Genomic DNA, 22,275 nt, shown 5'->3' on the forward strand with positions numbered 1-22,275 from the left:
TTTCTTATATTAGGAAAGGATCTTTCTTTTGCCTTCACAGAAGTTGAATTCCTCCTTCCCTTACAAACGCAGAATAAACATGGGGGGCTGGTGGGGGGGTGGAGAGCATGAATCTTTAACCTCACAGCAGAACAAACAAACAAAAGTTCAGGTCAGCCCTTGCTCATCTTGCAAGAGAGGCAGAGAGACAGAGGAAGAACAGAATTCTCAATCCTAATGACTGCTTGTTGCCATTCTCTACATACCAAAGTGAATACAGTCCCTTTAGCTTTGGAAGTGCTATTTCTGCTCCTATTTCTCCATCTGCTAAAGCAGATTCTTCCATAAGCAAAAAGTCAGACAATTGTCACTCTTAAAGCTCACAGAGAAAGTAATACTTTAATGGGGGCATAGTTAGTACAAAACCAGGAGGTGAGGGGACAGAAGAAGGAGAAAAAAAAAAGTCTTTTCAGAAAACCTCAGGCTACCCTCCACGAGAAGAGGATTTTCCTATGACTTGTCTTGGTCTAAAATTGTAAAAACAACTATATATTTTGAAGCACATTTGTTTTCAATAGTTGCAATATTTTTTTGCAAAAAAATTATCAAAACAATGGCTTTAAACATTGTATGAGAAAATGGAGCTTAAAGTGTTTCATTTTACTTCTAAGGCAGCAGTATAATATTTTCTTAATATCCTTCACCTCTCCAAGCCATTTCCTGTGGTTTGTCCTAAAATTTACCTTTGTCAGCCTAAATGGAAGTGTCAACTACACATGAAGAGTCAAATTGCTCTTGGGCTGAAAACAACTGTACCCTTTTAAAATCCCATGACAGCAACATCAGTAAAAAAGGCACAACTAGCGTGTTTTTAGAGACAGAACTTGCTTCTTCTTCAGGTTAGTATTTTTCCCAAGCTAAGGATCAGAGAAGTTGATTTGGGAACACCATATGGTTTCTGCTTGTGCTGCTTCTGTTCTGCCTCTTGTTCAAACAGTTGAGACTTGAAGATGTACAGTGGATTTGGCTTGATATTAAATTAAATAATACTTTCCCTTGGAAGATGTCTAGAAGAACCTGTAATAGCTGTACCTGCACCTGGAATACTCTAAGTTTTAGGGAAATTTCCATGTCACACACTGGTTTAATGCACTACCAGCACACATAACCTGCAGAACTCAGATGCAGACACAGATTCCAAGGTGTTGAAACATCCACACTCAGGGTTTTGGTTTGAGCTCCTCCACAGTAAAAGATTTCTTTACTACTGAGCATGCAATGAGCATGCAATGATACTTTAGAAGTACTGAGCTCTGCTGTAACTCTTCACAGGTCAGAAAAACCTGAACATTTCATTGTGCAAGTAACTCAAGATTACCAAAGGAAAGCAAGCCCCATGGCCAGCCCATCTGACGCAAGGAGAGTGACATCCGGACATGTTCAGAGTATCAACACCTCCACTCCAACCCAGCTTTGTGCTGCCAGGAGCTTTTTCCTGTTTGGATTCAAATGTAAAGACACCTGGGATCAAACGTAAATGATCTCTTTCGATTTCATCCACGGTGACGTAAGGTGAGGGCGGCTTGACAGCACCCTGAGGAGTCAGCACACGCAGCCCGACTTCCTTGGGGCTGCTCAGGTTCCCCACAGCCTTTTCCTCAGCCCTGGGTTTCTCTCAAGTACTTGCTGCCAGCTGTACTGAACTGCACACAGAAGAACAATATGCAATAAACAGACATCATTAGAGAAATGTTATTTTCCTTATTACAGAAAAGTTGAGAACTTTCACAATATCTTGAAACACTGCTCAGAAATTACCTCTTCAGCTTGGCATCCGTTCCTCTTTAGGAACAAAACAACCCCAGCAATTACAGGAAAAAGCCAAACTGACATAACTAAACCAAGAAAGCCTTTTATCTATTCATCTCACAAGGTTTTGTTTGGTTGTTTTTTTTTTAAACTACTTCTTAGAGGCTCAAAAAAAAGTATTAGGTGCTCTTTGCATGCAGAACATTTATGACCTTGTTCAACTTCTTCAATATATTTCTTACTAATGCTTGCTGTATTAATGGACTCAGCCCAAGAACTAGTAATGTTGAGCTTTTTAATTGCTTTACACAATTAAATGCTAATGTTTCAATCATTAATAAGAACACTGAATATCGTTCTTTGGAGCACAATGCAAGCAATGTATTAAAAACAAATGCTTAACCAAGTTCCTACCTTTCACTTTTTATAAGTAGTTCAGAAAAAGAAGCCTAAAAATAAATAGCATTTACTGTCACTGGAGAAAGTGCTGCAGTAAAGAGCAGCAAACAACTGGGAGACACAATTATAACCTCCACCCCTTACAGCCTTCACAGAGCCTTTACTGTTGCTGTCTCTGTAAGCAGAGCAGAGCTGTCTGCTTCAGGGTTAGAGTTTTCTTGGAAATGTTTACTATAATGAGAGAATTTTCTGTTCTTTTTCTTTTAATCACAACACTGTCCAGTTCTGAAACTGAACTGATGAAAAAAAAAAAAAATCCCAAAAAACACCCTAGATGACATTTCAAGGAATTTAATAATCAGATGCCTCATTGCACAGCCTGGGAGTGTGTTTCACGTTATATTAAAATTATTGACATCCAGTCATGTTATGGCAAAAAGAGCTGACACCATGCTTGGTTACAGCTGTTGCCACAACAGTAGTTATTTGGCAAATGATGTGAAAGAGGACAAAGTGCTATTGTGAGCTTACACCAAGTTTTTACACATTATGTCTACAGTTCATAAAGAGGAAGGAAAAAAAGAAATGCTGCCTTCTTTCAGAGCAACCACATTGTGATTCTAAGTGAATACGTTTGTCAGAGACGTCCAAACCATCTCCAAACGACAGCCTACGAAAGCCACAGATGGGGATGGAGAGGGAGCCCAAGACCCCTGCAAGAAACGCAACTCAAACTTTGGGTAAATAAGATAGGGTAAGCCAGATCAAAGACAAAGACATCTTGGAAAGCAAACTTGCTCTTTCTCCTACCAGGAGCAGCAGATCTCAAGTGCAACTTTGTGCAAAGTACCATGAGTGGGTCACACTCTGAAAAAGACCACGTGTGCTCCCAAAGGAGTGTCTGTCATGGGTTGTCTGCTCTTGAAATTCAGGTCTTTGTGAGCATGCTGAGGACACACATGCCTCCATGTCTACTTTCTTTGTGAGCCCATCCACATTACAGAGAAAAGGGAAATGCAGTTGACTAAAACACTCGCATCTCATGGTTCTTTCCCTCCATCAAGGAGCTGGAGATTCTGCCTTACCACAGAAATGGCTTCCCAATAAAATAATCAACAACAATGTTGGAACTCTGTTCCTTGAAAGGAGGTTTGTCTCTGTGCCCCAGAGAGCCAGCAGAGGAAAAATCAGCTGCTACACATTAAGGAAAATGTAACACATTTAAAACAAAACAAAAAACAAAAGGAAAGGAAAAATAATTTTCATCCAGTATTTAATTGCAAAAACATGGTGGAAGAGAAAGAAGACTCAAGATAAACTCCAGGCCTTCTTGCATCTAAATCAGCCATTTTGTACTTAAAACAGAAATGCTTCAATGCTGCTTGGTGCAGAGATATGTCTGCAAACTTTTAAATTAATTTACTGACCCTGATGTTTTTCATCTAATACAGTGTTACCCCAAACCCCTCCTCCCATCTAGTCGAGCTCTAAACATGACCTAGAATTCATTTTGATGTCCACGACATTGAGACCGAGTCTTTATATTGATCCAAAATGAAAAATTCAGATGAGAGAAAACATCCAAACAGTTGACCTATGTGAGTATTGACTCTTGTCTACGTGAAAAAGTTGGCTCTTTCCAGAAAACTTTGAACCACCACATAGTATTGAAGATGCAAAAGCGATTTTCTCTTGTAAGAACAAGATATCATGTGTTGGCTGATTTTGACTGAAACATAATATGTATAAACTTATTATGTGACAAATAATTTATAGAAAAGCAGGACTAAATATTTTTTTTAATGTCTTATAACACTAGTTATTAGCACACCAGATGCATGCAGAAAAATTAACTTGTTTACTTTCAAAATATGGGGAGACACTAGAAAATGTTTTAAAACTCATTTTTCCCTTCCTTCTTCTTTATTCTCCACTTATTATTTAAATATGCTTCTGCAGTGAGGAATCACACTACACACACACGAAAACTGCAAAGTGAAACTGAATATAAAGAGAAAGTGACTGATCTCATTTCACTGAGCAAGGGGGTTGAAGGCCAGAAAAGAAATAAATTGCTTAAGGGGTGGGATGTTAAGCAAATATTTATACAATTTTCCAGTTTTTATCAAACATAAAATATAATCTAATAATCATCTAAGGAATGTTTTGAGAACATTTTCCCTTAAGTATTACTCAACATTTAGACATGGATGATCAAAAAATCGAGACCCACTCCCACCAAGCATACAACAGTATTTATCTCAAGCTCTCCCTAGTAGGAAAGATTATAAGGATTAAGTTTCAAGCTTGTGCAATTGTCTTTAGACAAACACAACAATATGCAATAAACTAGTATTCCCCAGATGACTTTATGAGAAAAAAAACCCAAACCCATGCTAATGACAATTAAGACTGAAAGAAAAGAAGAGCCAAATAAGCAACAATGTGGGACAAAGAGGCCCCCTTGAAAGATGCATTAGCATGGAAGCCATCAAGTCAGGGGGTGGTGGCTTTCCATGTGGGAAGGCATTCTCTGGGGCCACTTCTTGGCTTCCTCCTCACAAAGCAGTTCATTCCTTTAAATGATGATACATATTCTCAGGGTTTGGATCAAAGAAAGCAGGGTACAGTGGGTCTCAAACTGAAGTCAGTCTCAGAATTCAATAGTTTAGGGCCAAGTTTAAGAGCCCTCCCAACCAATTTCTATTATCCAGCTCAGTAACAATAATATTTTCCTATTAAACCTGTATTTAATTGGGTCAGTGGAGCAAGAGGACAAAACAGAAACTGTACTGTAAGCTAGCCCCTTCATTTATAAAACAGCTGTCCTCTGGTATCTTGAGCACCTGCTCCTCCTCCCAGATTCAGAGAACAAGCACTTGGGCACAGAGTTTTCAACTGATTTCAAAGAACAGAATTGTAAGCATATAAAAATCGATGCCTGAAAAAAGTGCATGGGTTCATTCAATATTCCCTGCTCCACTTGTGTTGTCTATTTACAGTGAGAATCTCTGAGATGAGATCCCTATTTCCTTTTCTGACTGCTAAGGATCTCAAACTTTCTAATAATGTTTGTGTAGTTTCTTCCAAAAAAATACTGCAGGTGTTACATCAAACATCAAATTTAAATATACTCCAAATATTCTTAATGTACTTCAAATACTCCATTTTACACCAAAGAGGACACTGGGAATTTACTGAGAAAAAAACTGCTTGTGAGCAATCCTTGAATGAAGAATTATAAATGGTCATGTCATTTGATCACTTAGATTCTTCAAATAGGAAGCATCTGATGGAACTGGCATGTGGGAGCTTGATTCTATCACTCCTTGCTGGGAGAGCTTTAGTAATTATTCAACTACTCAAAGAAGACCATGAAAATATGACCAACCAAGTGCACCAGCACAAGAGATGTTTTATTAAGAACACTCTTCATGAAAATTATGCTCTACAGTGTCATTACCAGATCCTGCATTCAGACCTCATTCTACTCCAGCTTTCAAAATGTGCCTGCTACACAAAGTATCTAACAACCTTTCTTTTAACTTTACAGCTAAGAACACCACCATTTCAGTGGATATTTCAATAAAATTTAATTGAAATACATACTTTTAGTTTTCTTTTTAATCAGGAGTTGTACAGTAAAATACTGGCATTTCAAAGGCCCACTAGTATGTTTCTGGTCATCGAGTTACTACACCAGATATAATTTCTATGTATTCCCAGAATTTCTCCATGGCTTTACCCATTCATGTTCTGTAACAATCTGTGTTTCTTTTTTTTTAATCTCCACAGGTGAGAGGTGATGGTAACAAAGGTAATTTTGGCCAGAAAAAGTGACTGTCTACCTTCATCCCTGAGCCTACACGTCTCTCCTCCACATCCTTTGACAAATAAATAGTAGTGCTGTGATAGTAAACCATAAAACATTGCATTTGTTAGGATCTGCTCCTGCTTTGAGGAACCCTAAAGTACTTAACAGATATCTGTAAAGTCCTGATTGATTGCAGGTTGACAGCAGCCAAGAATAATACATCACAGTCCACAGCAAACTATAGGAACATAATTTCTGACAGAAGCAGTAAGGAGAGATTGAGAAAGAAGAAGTTGCCTGGGCTAGCACATCAAACTTAACATTACTGCTCTTCTCTCTCTCTATATATAAATATACATAGTTCATCATTACTCCAGGGGTGTGTTAATTCTATTTGCTGAACCAACTCAAACACTCTTTTCTGTCTGCAGCAAACCAAAAATGTCACCCAGTGTAAGACAAGCTTGTCACCTGTAGCCTTCAAATTTGTATCTGAAGAACTCAACAAAGACTTGATACCTCCTCTTTCTCCTAGCTATGTTCAATAGCTGAGGAGATGAGGTATGTACTTGCCAACAGACTATTATGGGAAATCAGATACTCCACACCCCTCCAGTCTAAATTCTTCCCATGCTTCTCTTTCACCCCTTTTAAATCCATGACTCCATGGATTTAAGCCATGACTCCAAATCAGAATGGGCACTGCTACCAGTCAGTCTATCATTTACAAACTCTCATCAGGTCATGTGAGGACCATGCACAGATTAATTAAGAGCATTTGCTCTTGGAATGCTTTGCTGTGATATGGAACATTATCCTCATTTCAGAGATGCACAGAAACAGATGTGCTCACAGTTACCCAAAGCTAAGAATCAAATATCAGTAGCCAAGTTTCTGATTGTTTTTACTGGATTGGGATTGCAGAAAAAAAACAAATCTCAAGCCCTTTATAAGATTAGAAATAAGTTAGTTACACAATATCTCAAAATCAGAAGGCAATACATCATGAAGCCTATGGAAACATGCCAATGCTTAATATTCAATTTACATGAAATACCTATGAAAAGACTATAAAAGGAAGACTTATAGCTGAGTCTTTTGTATTATTTTAAATATTTTAACTGTGGAAACATTGCATAATTTGAAATATATACAATACCTCATACAATGTTTTCTTCTCTTTGCTCATGCACTTGAAAATACTTTATCTCTAAAATTCATGCCAATATAAAAAAAATTATAATAAAAAAGTTTTCTTTCTTCATACCTTAAGATTAAGAAAACCCCCAATAATATAATTAGCTTGCCTTTGAAATAGATTTAAAGACTATGAAAGCTATTTTCTCATGTCTCTAGGAGTAAATGGAAAGCTAATACATTTCAGCACACAGACTTTGTTAGTGGGTATACCCTCAGTGCCTCTGATTACATCTGTTTTATGTAGGACAGAAATCAAAATGAACAGAAACCAAACTGTGGTGTGAAGCTCAAGTCTCCTCCAGCTGTGTGGACCTGCCAACTCACTCTCAGCCATACGAATTCCACAAGTCCTTTCCCCTCCCTGTCTGCCATCAATGCCAGCCTTCACATGGTGATAAATCCAATTCTATTTCCTCATAAAACACAATGAAAAGTGAGACTGAGTCCTCCAATAACAATTTCAAATTCTGGGCATCTTAAGCACAAGTTGTTAAGTAAAACACTAAAATGAACATTACTGTTTTAATATGGAGCTATGTGATCTTTCGCCTCCTTACAAACGTGCCAGCAAAAAAGATTTTACTTGTAAATTAATTTTTAATGTATTTTGGTGGTTATTTTTTGTTACTCATGAGGGATACTTTGGGGAAACTGAAATATCGACCAATTTCCTTTGTTTCTAGCACAAAAAACACCCTTTCACCTCTATCCCTTGAATAAGATCGGGCTTTGTGATTGTTTTATTCTGCTTAAGCATAGCTGAAAATAAAATTAAATTAAATCAACTGTAAGAGAAAGCAATTTCTTGTTTCCAAAGTTTTGAAATGATTGAACAGTCTCATATTTAATAATTCAGACTCAGTCCCTTAAATTTTGTCCAGGAAAATAAGATGTTCTTTATATTTCAAAGATGTCTTCACAAAAGTCTGCAGTACTGGATTTTCTGACGCAGAGTGATTATAAAACCCCCTTTTGTTCTCATAACTTCATGATGTATATCTATAACTCTTTCTTGTTTGTGAAGATAAGACCAGCCTTGTCTCTCTAAATGCCTTTTCAAAGGAAGATTCACAGTTGTTTGACTTTTGATCTGTGTGGCAACTAGCTCGACCACCTGCACTGGGTTTGAGCAGTTACTGAGCTTGCTTTGTACCAGCTTATGAACACAGCAAGCCTTTGACACCAGAACAAGCTGATGTGTGAATACACCAATTTACAATGTAAATACAGGGTCCAACAATATGGGCATCTTTAATGACCAAATGTGTAAAGTGCATATATTGTTTACTGATTATATCATTAAATAAAACAGATGGCTCATATTCTCCATCCACCTACAGTGGATTAAAACACAATGGTGTAATAGTCTGGTAAACTGGTAATGTGAAACATTGCTTTGTACTGGTGTAGCAGCATAAATAGCTGTTCACAAATGAGCTACAAAGCCCCACTGCCACTAAGAGTAATTAGCTTAAGGCTGAACTGAAAGAATGTTACCTTCACAATCAACACGTGTGTGACATTCATGCTGAAAACTGCATTTGAAAAATACAGTGGTGACAGAAAGTAGCAAGGAAGTTTCTTGGCATGGATAAAGTAGACCATATGCTTCCCAACATCCAGGCAGGATTGGACACACTTAGAATCATGTTTCTCAAACAATTCCCTATTTAAATGCATTATTTGTGGCCATGATAAGCATGTCAGAGATACAACAGTGCTGGTTTTTTTATAAATTGCACAAGTATTTTTATCACGAGGAAAGTGGGGAGTCAGTGCAAAAATAATTAATAATTTTAAGATGTAATTTTTTTTCAAGAAGAAAAATTAGTGTTGCAATCTTAAACTATCAGTAGATCCACTAAAAAAGTAAAAGAAAATATGAAGACTTTGCTCTAACTCACAGATGTTACAAAAACCTTCTGGGTTACACTTTGGTTAATATAACAAATTCCAAGCTAAACAAGAGCTCTGAGGTAATAAAATGCTGCATCGTGAGATCCTGCACAAACTATTTTAGAGCTACACAAGTGTTGCATAGAACAAAAATATCAGTATTTATGGCAAAACAGTTTTTTTCTTTCTCATTTTTCTCAATTTCCACACTGACTTTTCTTTGCCCTCTTGATTAGATTCAAATCAGAGAACCATAGAATGGCTTGGGTTGGATCTTCCATATCAAAGAGCCAGTCAGAATTAGGAAATTTTCATCCCTCCTATCACCAAGTAGACTAAACAATCTCTCACTGTATGGCCACACTTTCTCATTAATGACTTTTTTATTCTTCAGAGAACTGCTCAGCAGGTTAGTGATGTGTAAACATTTCTTCTGCAGTTTTAAAGGTCCAATACAACAAAGGTCCAATACCTGACAGAAGATGAGGCAAATTAATTTGCATTCCTCCATTTGTTTCCAAACTCTATCTCTGTCTAAAACACTGGTGTGTCTATGGGCAAGGCTGGGAGAAATGAGTTAAAATCACATTTGTTTGACACAATTACTGTCTTTTTCTATAAATGTTTAGAAGTGCCACCAAAAAAGTTAAATCTTGGTATTTTGTAATTTTGACTTGCAAATGTTGCTTTCAGTCAGCATAGCATACAGTCTAGCTTTAGTCCAGATATGCAACTTTATGAGAATGTTTAATTTTAGTGTCTCTGTTTGCAAAGCTCCATGACACCTACACATGAAGCTACTGTTTGGAGAGGCTGAGCTTCCAGGATTTTCCTATTAGTACAACATCCAACTCCTCTAGTTTTACATTCCTGTACCCCATCAAAAGGCTTGGCTTGATGAAAACTAGAAACTGCAATTTAATTCTGTACACTCTTATTTATGCTCTCTAATTCTTGAAAAGTTGAGCAGAAATTTCTTTCCATGGCACAAGTCACTAGAAATCTCCTCACATGCACAATAAAACTTCTCTGTCTACCCAGGCAAAAGGATTTGGGCTAAACATTCGGGAAAATTTGGAAATATCTGATTGAAGAGATGGGGAATGCTGATAAGTGGAGAACAGGCCAAACAAATATCTGTCAGGATTAAAACAGAGTCAGTCAATCCCACCTTAACACAAAGGGATGAACTTTTCTGAAATCACTTCCAAGCTGGCTCTATTTCCTTTGGTAAAGATATGGATTAAAATGAAGTGACCCAGGCAAGATATCATGCATATCTTGTATTCAGAAAATGTTACATTCAGGAATTTATGGCTTAAACATTCTGCAGTAAATGGAATGTGTAAAATTCAACCTATATTGTTTTTTTACAGTTCTAGTGTGAGTGGTGTCAAGAACGTGATCCTTCATCAACTACTGGCCTTAAAGAGTTTGACTTAATTGATTTCTGAGAAGTTGTCTCCAATTATTTCAGCAATTGCCAATGCCAGCTTTTGCTAACAGTTTCTCCCCTTCACATAAACACATTCAAAACACGTTCACTACCTTCACTATTCTTGAATACCCCATCAGAGAGAGCTCATCCTCCTGGAACATCCTTGCAGCCACTGCAGGAAAGCCCTGCACTATTTATGCTGATGTAAGACATGACTTCTCATGGAAGCATGTCGTGTGATACCTGCTGTGGTTCAGACATGACAGTGCTGGCTGTGAAATGCCTTTTGTTTCACTCATGACACCAAATCTTTTCAGGCTCTAGCTGCTTAATGGTAGGCAACATACCTCAGTACAGAAAACAACCACAAAGAGTTACATGATACTGAACCTATCAGGATGCTTTACATTGTTGGTATATGTAGTCTAGGACTAGCTAGGATAATTATCCATTGGGATCCTGCTTTCCTGCAGAAACACAATTGTGTGTTAATGTTCTTTCCAGCTGTTCAGCTGGACATGAGTAGACAGAAGGGGAGCAAATGAGATAGCAATTCCAGATGATAGAAAAGAGGGAATGGAGAGGACAGAACAAAGACCATTGTACACTTCAAATAGGAATGGAAAAAAAAGAATTAGAAATGTGGTCTGAAGAATGCTGAGAACCCTGCTCATAATGGCCATAGTGTAGGCAGCCTGACATGTAGATAAAGCTTTCCAACAATCTGAAAAATAAAACAATGCTACCATATAAATTCTCTTACCTCATCGAATGAGGGACATCCCCTTCTAAAGCTGCCTGGGCACAAGGAGATTAAAACACTGACTTATTTTATCCTATGCATTTAAGTTACTAGATGTTCCTTTTTTCTTCCAGGTTTGAAGAAAACTTAACTCTGTATCACTTAGGTTGTTAGAGATGAAGGTTTGCAAAGGCTACGGTGGCATTAAACTAATCCCAGCTACATGCCTGCAATGTTGAAATTGGTCCCTTTCTGTCAGGCATTCAATACCTGTGGCCTGGAACTCTCCATGTACACTGATGGCTGGTGGTTAAATAGCAGCTCAAAAGAATTCTGCACCCTCCATGGTGCACCAGCTGAACAGTATTTCTAACACTGAATGAAAGTAGGGCAAGATTTTTCAAAAGTATTGTGGAAACAGCACACACACAACGCTGTCTATGAAAGAGGAGTAAGGTTTAGAAAATGGTTTTCCATTGATTATTAAACATAAGAAATGTATCTTACATGCATCAGATTACATCATACCTAAACTAAGGACAGGGAACCCGCACTGTCCCATGCTATTTTAAAATATTTGCTGTTCAGACCAATAGTTACATTTCCTGTTTTCTGGCTGGAGTCCTAATAATGAAGAATGCTCACCCTTGGGAATTTTGCTGACGACACATTTATGTTTTCCAGATGTTTTGTCCATCGCTTCAAGAAAGAAACAAGGTTTCTTTTTAAAGTCAGAGACAAAGCGAGGAACAACTAGGTACTAATTAATGCCAAGATTTAATCTGGAATAACAAGCAGTATGTTCCTCATCCAAGGACTAGACTGTGATTAACAGCACCACAGAGTTTATCAGTTTCCTTCTGAAAAGATTCAACACTTCATAATTGATAAAGGTTAACTGCATAACAAAGCACAAATGTACAATAACATAAGTATCAAGTAACTATATTAAATGCTTAAAAGTCAGGAAAATGATAAAAAAGTTATTATATTGACAGTAACAAGCACTAAAATGCCCTATGCATGTTTTCTGGTTTCCAGTTAACAACAGAAATATTAAGGACATGGTTTGCAAGGAGCACAATAAAAGATATGCTGCCCCAAGAGATGACCCAGAATCATTCTGCCACTTACTGCCACCCTTATTCAGTCTCCCTGAAGTTAAGGAATTACTCCACTGGTTTAAGTTAACCATATGCTTAAATATGCTCCCAAAACAAGGTCTAAATTACTGAAGTAAACAGCTGCAGCTGTAAATATTCAACATGGAGCAGCCATCCTGCTTGAGGATTTACCGTTTCAATCGTTCTTCAGTATCTTGAAGTAAAAAAAGAAATATATGTACAAAAAAGTAGTTGAAACAATTCATACTCCAACTTCTTTTGGCTTGAGACCAAATATCCTGGAAAGAGGAACTCCTCTATTAGCATGAAAACAAGGCAAATGCAGCTCTATGTTAAACCCCACGCTGGATCAGTGATACAAAGACCTGCCTTCAGAGAACTGCAGAGACTCAACAGTCATGGCCAAATATGACTGAAACAGGCTTTAGCTCAGAAGAAAACTGGTTTTTTTGTCATGGACTTTTGGGGATGGAAACAGATTGGTAGGGAAATAGGGAAAAAGGCAGTGGTAACACTCACTCTTTGTTTGGGCTAGTGTCCACAGGGACACGACTATCCCTGCTGCTGTTCTCAACATATGGAAATGCGGGCTTTGTAGCCAAGCAAGGAGGAAGAACAGACATCCTTAATTTTGCACATCTCTACGAGCAAGAGAAAGCAATAAAGGAGTCCTGTGCCTACACTGCTGAATGGCCACGGCCCAGGTCAGTGGGTGGAGGCAGAGCACCCCACACCCTGCTTAAAGAACTGCCCTACACTGTCTCCTCAGCCCAATGACCACAACATCACCACTGCTGGAGCTGACTGAGAACTACTAGAAATAAACTGCAATCCAGGCCCAAACTCTGGAGGCCAACTCTAAAAGGCATGCTTTAAATCACTTCTGCCTAGAACCAGAGGCAACAGACACATGTTGGATGATGGGAAATTTCAGTGAGATACCTGGAGAATTTGTTTATTCCAGCTGCTGCTGGAACAGATTGCTCAGGCAGGCATTGCTATCTCCAGCCTTGAATGTGTTTGAAATGTGACTGGAGAAGAGTCTGAATAACCTACTTAATGATACTTGCTGCGAACAGGAGGTTGGACCAGATGACCTCTGGAAGTCCCTTCCAACTTAAACTGGCCTACAATTCTGTGAAATGTTGAAAAATAACTGCAAGGTCTGACATATTCTAGAGCTCAAAAGTAGAACAGATTTTGACTAGCAGTGATGCAAGAAGCAGGATTCCCAGAATGTTCCTGGAAAGAGTGAAGAAGCTTCATCAGAACTCGCATTCCGTTTCTGACTGCAGTCATACTGGTCATACAGCTGTTGGAAAATCACATAACTTATTACCTGGGAGCTGCACTGGACCAATACTGCCTCATTTCTATCAGACAGAGGTAGTATCTCTGCCCTGTTGGGAATAAAATTTTAAAAGTCTCTTTTAAAAATGCAGATGTGTTCATAAGCTCCACAAAACATCATTGATAGCAATCCAGAATACTGAAATCTGAAGATTAAAGGAGTATTTTTGACACAAAAATTTCCTGGTGAACCAGACAGGATAAAAGGTTGTTCTGGAGTGCAGCAGCTATTCTTTAAAATATTTTCCTGCAATTCGAAGGGAGTAGACAGAACTTATCTGCTAATTGAAAAAAGATTCAATTCTACTGAAATTTTTATCTGGTTACTTTTAGGTTTGTTTGTTTCCCACTGGGCTGTGTGTGGCTTGGAGACTTTCCAAATTCTTTTCTTATAAGCTTTTCTGGTCTATTGGCTTAGGATATGGGCAAAACCCTGAAGATATTTCAGAACACATTCTTTTCTACTTCTTTCCAGCACACTGTGCGTTCCCCAGTTCCCACTGGGGTACAAGTCAAGGGATAGAGACCTGAGACAACCCATTCCAGTGCTTCATCACACTCACAATAAAGAATTTCTTCCTAATATCTAATTTAAATGTACTCTCTTTCAGTTTGAAGCCATCCCCCCTGATCCTAGTACTGCCATGCCATTAGAGGAGCATTAGTTTAGTAGGACCTAAGTAGTTGCAACAGAAAATCAAAAGATCATGAATGTATAGCTCATTGGTATGTGAGAATGCTTAAAAACACTTATTACAAAGATACTCTTACCCACATACCTGAAATATTGTGAGACAATAAATTCCAGTACATAAGGCTGGGTACCTTATTGCTAGAGTAATAAACTGGGACAGGAAGACCTGTCCCTATTATGCCACTGATTTCCTTAGTGAGCTATGGCAACCTACAAAACCTGTCTCTGCTTTTATTCCCCATCTCCAGAACATTTTATGCACAAACACATGGCCAGGGAATTTAGGTCATACAAAGGCAGTAATTTAGCCCTCTAGCTATCTAAATACCTGATCTCTTAATATATTCAGTCAGATTCAAAGGAGATGCTGCTTTACCTTTCCCAGACAGTAAAATTAGAAAGAGTTAGGCATTAATTTGAAGCACAGGGTGTTAGCATGGCATATGGCTTCAAGCATGTTAGCAAATATATATTGTGGGAACAGCCACTACATTGAGCAATGTTCAATTTAACATTATCTTTTCTGTATAATATTGATGTGGAGAATGGTCCTCCAGTGTTTTATTTCATTGGTTCCAGTAATTATGTAAAACATTGTGTGGTGTGTACTGAAGTATGCAGAAATTAGGACACAACTGCCAATCTGAGCTAATTATATTTCTTGCAGTTGTATTTATCTAATACATGCTTATTTCTTAGGGTCTGCATTTCATGATTATTCTTGTAACTAAACAAATTGGGATGATGTTGAGGCTGGGATAATGCTAGACCCTTCTACCCAACAGTCACAAATTAAATTCACTGTAGGTCTATAAATTGTGTGGTTTTAAACATCCTGAGAATTGTCTACTGATAGCTGCTTCTATGCTGGCATTGCTCTTGGCACATTTACCTGACTTGAGCTTAAATTCTAACCTGACTTTCATCTAGATGGGTGACTCAGCTCAGCTTTTTTGTTGAAGAAAAAGGAAATCCAGTGCCTCTCTGACACACAGAAACACGCCATCATGGTGTTCGACTACACAATCCTTTTGTCTGAAAAGAAGAGCCCAAGTATATCTCAGAAAGATCATATTTTTCATTTGGCTTATGGAACACTTATAAACTAGGACTCCTAGCTGTGATTCCCAAACACAAAACAAAGTCAAAGGTTACAGCATATGTTTTTGTTTCAGCTTCTCCAAATTACTTGCAAATGTATTCAAACACAATATGAGGAGATACTTTATTTTATTGAAAATAACAGACTACAGGGTGCTGCAAAAAAGGCTGGGGTACCTCAAGCATAAACATGGAAAGAATACATTGGTTTAGAAACCCATAAATCCTTATTTGAATCTGCCAACCTGAAAGCCAAGTAAAGCCCGAAAAAACTATTTTTCCTAAATGCTATGTCTGATTAAGCCATACTATTAAATGACAGCTGAACTTTAACATTAATATGATATTATTTAAATAACTGCATGATTTTTTTTACACTAAAATGATGAATGATTTTTGGACAGCTCAATTGACATAAAGCAAGAAACCCCTTTAATGAGATTTGACAAAATGGAGACATATGCAGAATATTCGTTACAGCTCATGTCGCAGAGCCCTTCCGGGGGAGACTTGGGTTTGGTTGGTGTCTTTTCTTTTCCTTCATTTTTTTTATAGTTTATTTTGATTGTCTACAGCCACTGAACCATCCCTTTCAATTGCCACTTCCTTCCTCCATGGATTTTGAATTTAGCTTGTGTCATTTACATATTACTCTTAATCAGAGAATTTTATATGTTACATTTTGGAGTTGGAATTGCAACAAATCTGTGGAATGAAGGCATCAGGTTCAGTCATTTTAACCTTTGTAAATTTGGTATACAAGGAACTAACAAAGGTATTTTTCTGAGGAGAAACAAGGCTTGTGCTAAAGGACAACTTATAAAATTCCAGTTTTCCTATTTCCTAAGCCGAGTGACGAATCAACAACTCACTACAATTTTCTCCTTTTTTTCCTTTTTTTTTTTTTAATAAGCAAAATGCATTAAGCAAACACACAACATAAAAGCTTGTGGCAAGGGTAATTTCAGACTGAACTCTTCAGAGGATTCAATAAACTCCTTTAAAACTGTGCTTTCTTAGCACCCAGCACCGCTTATTGAGGAATGTTTTTCTTTAGGAAGATGAATATGTACAGAAGTGTGGACATCACAGAGAAGCTCAGGTTGTGTTTCACTGGGTAAAGAACACATATCCAGAGGTGTCACTAACTAAAAAAAAACTGTCTGAGAATGCACTGATGCAAATTTAAGGGGAGAAATAATCAGTGGATAACTCCCTCCCTTCAGTCCCACACAGAGTTTTAGGACATTGCACAATTTTCCTTTTCATATCACCTCATTTTGATCCCAGGGACGATTTTCATAATGTTGAAATGAAAGTGTGGAGAAACATGCTAAAACCACAAGGGTTGACAGTGTGTCTGCCCCATCTATTTAGGCAGAAGTGATAATTTTAACCTTTTCTCTGCACATAAATTTATGCTGCCCCAAAACATTTACCAACTTTCTCATTTTAATAGGCAGAAACCCCCCTCAAAACACCGAAATCACCCAAGAATAAGAAACACAGGAAACCATCATCAAAAATTCTTAATTTTAGAACATATATCCAAACCCCCCCCAAACAAATACAAAGAAACAGAGATGAGAAATCACTACAAAAGGGCTGTCCTTCAGGCTACATAAAATTCTTTCCATAGGCATGACAAAGCCTTCTATCACCCAAAGACATTCTACAAAGCAGCCTGGGTAAAAAAAAAAAAAGGCAGGTACACCATCAAAATGTTGAGGTTGAAGTAAAATTGAAAATAAAGGCATGGAGGGAGAGTAGAAGAAAAGAAAGACCAGAAATGTCCCTACCTTGGCCTTACCTTCGCAACATTCCTGTCAAAATCCTGGAACTCTTCCCCAGGTTTGCATCTGTTTCTCTAAGCTGGGGAGAAAAGAGTCCCATTAAAGGTAAAAGGCACATGTACCCCATTCTGTACAAAGGACAGGTTTTTCTACAATCATCTGAGTCAGCTAGCTTCAGGTTTAACACACAACAAGCTCAAAAAGCCACCAAAGCTCTGAAATTAAAAAATCTTTTGTCTTAGTTTACATTTACATAAATATGAAACCCAGGGAAGGCAAATCATTGAGGCAACAAAGGTGAGTTGGGATAAAGAGGAAAAGCTTTATAAATAAAGGGCTGCAGTAGAAGCTCTATACACTGGAATCCATAATTCCCACATGTATTTGTATTGTTTGTGTATATTAGTGAAAGGATCAAGGGATGAACAGACAGCCATGTGCTGTTTTCCTGACTCTTTATGAGAAGAAAAACATATCTTTTTTTCACTGTTCTACAAAGACTGTAGTTTAAAGAAAGAAACAGAAATACAAAATATATCCTTTTAGCAATCCTGTGTGAAAGAAATATGTCTATACTGCCCCTTAAATACAAAACTTGTACTGACCTTCCAGCAGCCACCTCTGGCCTGGGTGCTCAAATGCTTTGTGAATAGTATATATACATGTACAGAAGGAATGGCTGTACAGTATATATGTGGGTTTTTTTCATGTAAGGAACTCTCACTCACTGAAATGACCATTTTGGCAGTTTATTAAGACAAAGGAAACCTACAGTTTAGAGCTACACCTAATTAGCTGTCTTGTTCTACAGCTCTCAAAAATACTGCAAAATAGGTAAAAAACGAAATAGAGTAGATCAAAAGTTATGAAGCAAATGGATTTCATGTTCATTTCTATTGCTTTTTTGAAAGGGATTAAAATGTCCTCTCTCTTTTTGTGTTTATTAGTGTCCCACAAAAGGAAATCTAGAAATTAGAAGGTTATAGGAAGAATAGAGTTACTCTTCTATTGCCTCTTTTTGCCAGTGGCAGCTAGAGAAGAGACATCTTTTGACATTTTAGACAACTTGGAACCAGCTGGACGTCAAAATCTACTGTAAAAAGATAATGAAATGATTATGACTATTTCAGTTATGAAATAGGAGGGACCACAGTTTCTAACATGCCCCAAAACACAGCTGTGTGTACATACATAAAAACATTCTTCTCCTTATGAAAGCTGAATATTTACCTCTTCATTATCAAATCAGACTGAAAGGATTACCTGAGTCATTGACTTCTTACTGAAAAAACCTTGTTGTAGTAGACAAAATGCACCCTGCATTACAAATCCATCAAAACTAACACTGCTGAGGAGAGTGGCAGTCTTCCAAAAACAAATCACCTTCACAATAACAAACCACTATTATATCTTGAATATTTGAACAGCAGCAATATTAAACCCAGTCTCTATTCTGGAGCACAATACTGTAAATATTTCCTGCCAGATTTAAGGCTTATTCCTGAAATCAGTAGGTGATGTGACAATCAGTGTCACATAACCTTTTTGAATAAATTTCTTCCTTATTCTTCTAAAAGCTATTAAGAAAATACCAAGTAGAAGCTGGGACTGGATAACACCAATCAAGTCTTGCTCTTAGCAATATCATATTCAGTGGGAAGGCTTGCACTAACTCTCAGATCTCTGTAATTATGTGCTATGATGGAACAAAGATGAGTATTATATTCCAGGGAGGCCATTCCCACATTTTTTCCTGATTCATCTAGACAATTCAAGCTCCAGAAAAACAGTTTAGCCTGGTTTGACACAAGTAACAGAAGAAAAAACGTCACAATAATTTTTAAAAGGCTCATTAAAAAGCCAAGTTCTTATCTATGCTAGAAGGGAATCTGAAGTACAAATGTATGCTTTACATTGGTCTTTTATTATTCATAAAGATGCATTTAACACTTGGGGCTTCTCCTCCCTTTTCACAGAAAAGTAGCGCTCTCCTTTTTACCATTAAGTGTTTGATCCTAACTTTCCTCTCTTGCTGCAGGATTCTACCTGACAGCTGGAATCAGTGCTGATAGTTAGGAAGGGAAAGCTGAATCTTAGAGGTTTGACAAACTCCTCTAAGCAAGATGACCTCATGTTTTTATGGAAATAAAAAACCCACAAAATAAGCAAAAGAAACATTAAAAAAGAAACAAACACGTACACACATACTTGGAAGATGTCTAGCTACCTCCCAAGAGAATGCTAGGAAAACACCTTTTCTTCCTGCTCTGGCAGGAAAAAAAAACCCACATGAAGAGTTTCAAACTGCAAGTTTCTTTTTATTTAAAACTAAATTATTTGATTGTAGTTCTTCCACCATTTCTTCACCAATATCAGCACACCACAGAAGTGTGGAATGGAACTGGTGGAATGTGAACCTCTTCAACAGTGTATTTTCCACAGAACTGCTGTAGTGAAAACATTTTGAAACAGGCTTTGATATTAGCAATGGCAAATCTACATAGTTTTAAAAATAATATTAAGAATGACAATGAGAAAACAGGAAGATGAACAAGATGCTGACATTGTTATCTTGCCTGCCTTAGACAAATTTTGAGGTTTTCTTAAAAGATGTTGCATCTTTTAATGTCCTGTATAGTCCAGTTAACCTATCTGACTTGTAGCAGAGCTTTTATCCCTTCTTTTTGCCTTCAGAAGACAACAGTAGTTTTAATCTACAGACAGGAAAAATTATATATGTAAATTTAAACAAACCATTGAGACATTAATTTATTTACATTTTGCCTATAAAAAGATCTTCCTAATTTTCGGAACATTGAACTGTTAAAGCTCACCATCATACTCAAGTTGACAATTTCCTTCCAGTACACAAGTTTATTCCCTGGTTGATAAGACAATAATTCCATGGTTTTAATGTACAGCTATTGTGCATTGATAAAACACCCTCTGTTCTGGTCTTTTAAAATCTCCAGAAAGTGGGAAACTAGACAAATTATCCAAAATCTCCCCTAAATGTTCATCTGAGTATATCTAGACAGCTGGAACAGGTCCACCCATGTGGCTCCACTGCAGAACTTTTCTGAATTCCCTAAAGAAAATATTTTAAGTGGTTTCTGATAAAAGCCATTGGAATTTGAGATCTTCCATTGTGACAAAAGGTTTTTTTACTGCACTATGCTGGAGTGTGTATGTACTGTACTTTCCTAGAATATCCTTCTTATTTTTAATCTTGCTCTTTGCATCTTACAGGTTTTGCCATCAAAGAAATTTGATCCTCAGGTGGAAAGCAATGAAAAGGAAAAGTTATGCTATAACCCATGTGTACATTGAGTGATCAGAACTACATCCCTGGGATATACAGGATCAGCAGAAAGGAATACTTGGCATTCATCTCCATTGCCTAGGTTTTATTTGTCCAGCTAGCAACAGAAAAGCATTTCAGACTCAGCAGTCACTGGGGATGTAAGGAGTGGAGGTGAAATAAGACACCAAGTTGCCAGAACAAAACTTGATCAATCCTCACAATTCTTAGTTACATTCAGATGTTACATACAGATCTAGCTATATTTAGTGTTTTAAAGTAGCTAATGACCAGCACTTCAGAAAGCAACTTGTACAGCTGGCAAAAAAATGCCTCATTAATACTGTTAGAGGAAGCTTTACTAATGAAAGTTATCCAAATGAAGAAACTCCCTGGGACGGATAAAAAAGTTTTTTTTAAGTGCCACTGGTCAGTTAAGAGACATGTGGAAGAACCCAGCTTTGGAAAAACTGGACACCTGGGAAAGTATCTGGACAACACATTATGGACAGAAAGTCCTGGTTCTGTGAGCAGAAACCAGAGACAGAGCAGGGGGGTTCCCACATGGAAGCTCAGAGAACTTGCACACATTGGATGGGATGGGCTTCTGAGCCTCTCCATTAACTCTGCACTCTGGAGCTGATCCCCATGGAGGCCCCACGAGCCAGAAGTGACACAGATAAGTGACCTTGGCTGAGACAGAGCAGCAGTACCTGTTCTTCACACACACCTGCCTGAGGGGCTGCTATTTGCATCTGCAGCTACAAAGAGTAAGGTTGCTCAATTATTAGAAACTCACTCATGACACTGAACTGTTTCATAGGAAGCCCATGAAGTCATAGGATTTGACAGCACAACAAACCCTTCAAAGGACAGAACATGGACCTAACTGTGACAGTGACAGAAGATTTGCCTCCAACAGCAGATTTGGTGACTACAGTGTGACTCCCCATCAGAGAGACTTGGCAGGATGAGGCCCATGTAAAACACCTTGTAAGTTCTCCACTTATAATCTCCAGAGGGTGATTATATCTCATCTGGATTATTTTTCATGCACTAAGAACTTGCCCAATGCAAATAAAATGCAGGATCAGCAATTACTTATTATCAAACTTACCCTTTCCCGAGCACGCTGGATCTTCTCTCTGTCATGGCTGAGGTTTTCAAGCATCTCCTGTCCAATCTGCTCTGCATTAAAAAATGAAAATGTAAATCATGAAAAATACAGCTCATGACTGTGAGGCCTCAAAATGCCAAGTTAGATTCTAACAAAGCATTTAATACATGTGGTAGCCTAATCACTCCTCCTAACTGCAAAGATGAATACATCATTATATTAAATTTTAAGTTTTTCAAACAACATAAAACTGAAGAAGCAAACCAAACCAGAAGCTGCCCCTCTGCAGTCTCTTGAGATTGTCTAGGCCCTGGGAATTGATGCTGACCTTTGATCTGTGAAACAAAGGCAAGAAGACTTTCAGACTTGCTCTAGATGCTGGGTGCTCATACTTCCTATCTGCTCCTTAAGCCCAAGTAAGTCAGTAAGCCTCTGCTAAAACACCAGCCATCCTTGTACATCTAAAGACACAGAAGTCATATTAGAAGAAAAACCTCTCTCAGTGCCTCTCAGCATTT

General features: G+C 37.8%; 1 protein-coding gene across 6 annotated transcripts in view; it reads right to left on the minus strand.

Moving 5' to 3' along the window:
* VTI1A (vesicle transport through interaction with t-SNAREs 1A) overlaps positions 1-22,275 on the minus strand; it is a 257,073-nt gene that overhangs the window by 78,729 nt on the left and 156,069 nt on the right. For 2 of the 6 annotated variants that reach the window (XM_086900492.1, XM_086900490.1), the window contains 2 exons: positions 21,758-21,828; positions 17,357-17,418 (listed from right to left, as the gene is read on the minus strand). In XM_086900492.1, coding sequence (XP_086756618.1) covers positions 17,357-17,418; positions 21,758-21,828 — 133 coding nt within the window. Of the gene's footprint in view, positions 1-17,345; positions 17,419-21,757; positions 21,829-22,275 lie in introns of all 6 variants that reach the window. The other 4 variants (XM_086900495.1, XM_086900494.1, XM_086900493.1 and 1 more) reach the window with 2 other exon arrangements.

This window comes from Cyanistes caeruleus, chromosome 8, assembly GCF_971803275.1.
Source record: "Cyanistes caeruleus chromosome 8, bCyaCae1.hap1.1, whole genome shotgun sequence".
Taxonomy (NCBI): Eukaryota; Metazoa; Chordata; class Aves; order Passeriformes; family Paridae; genus Cyanistes; species Cyanistes caeruleus.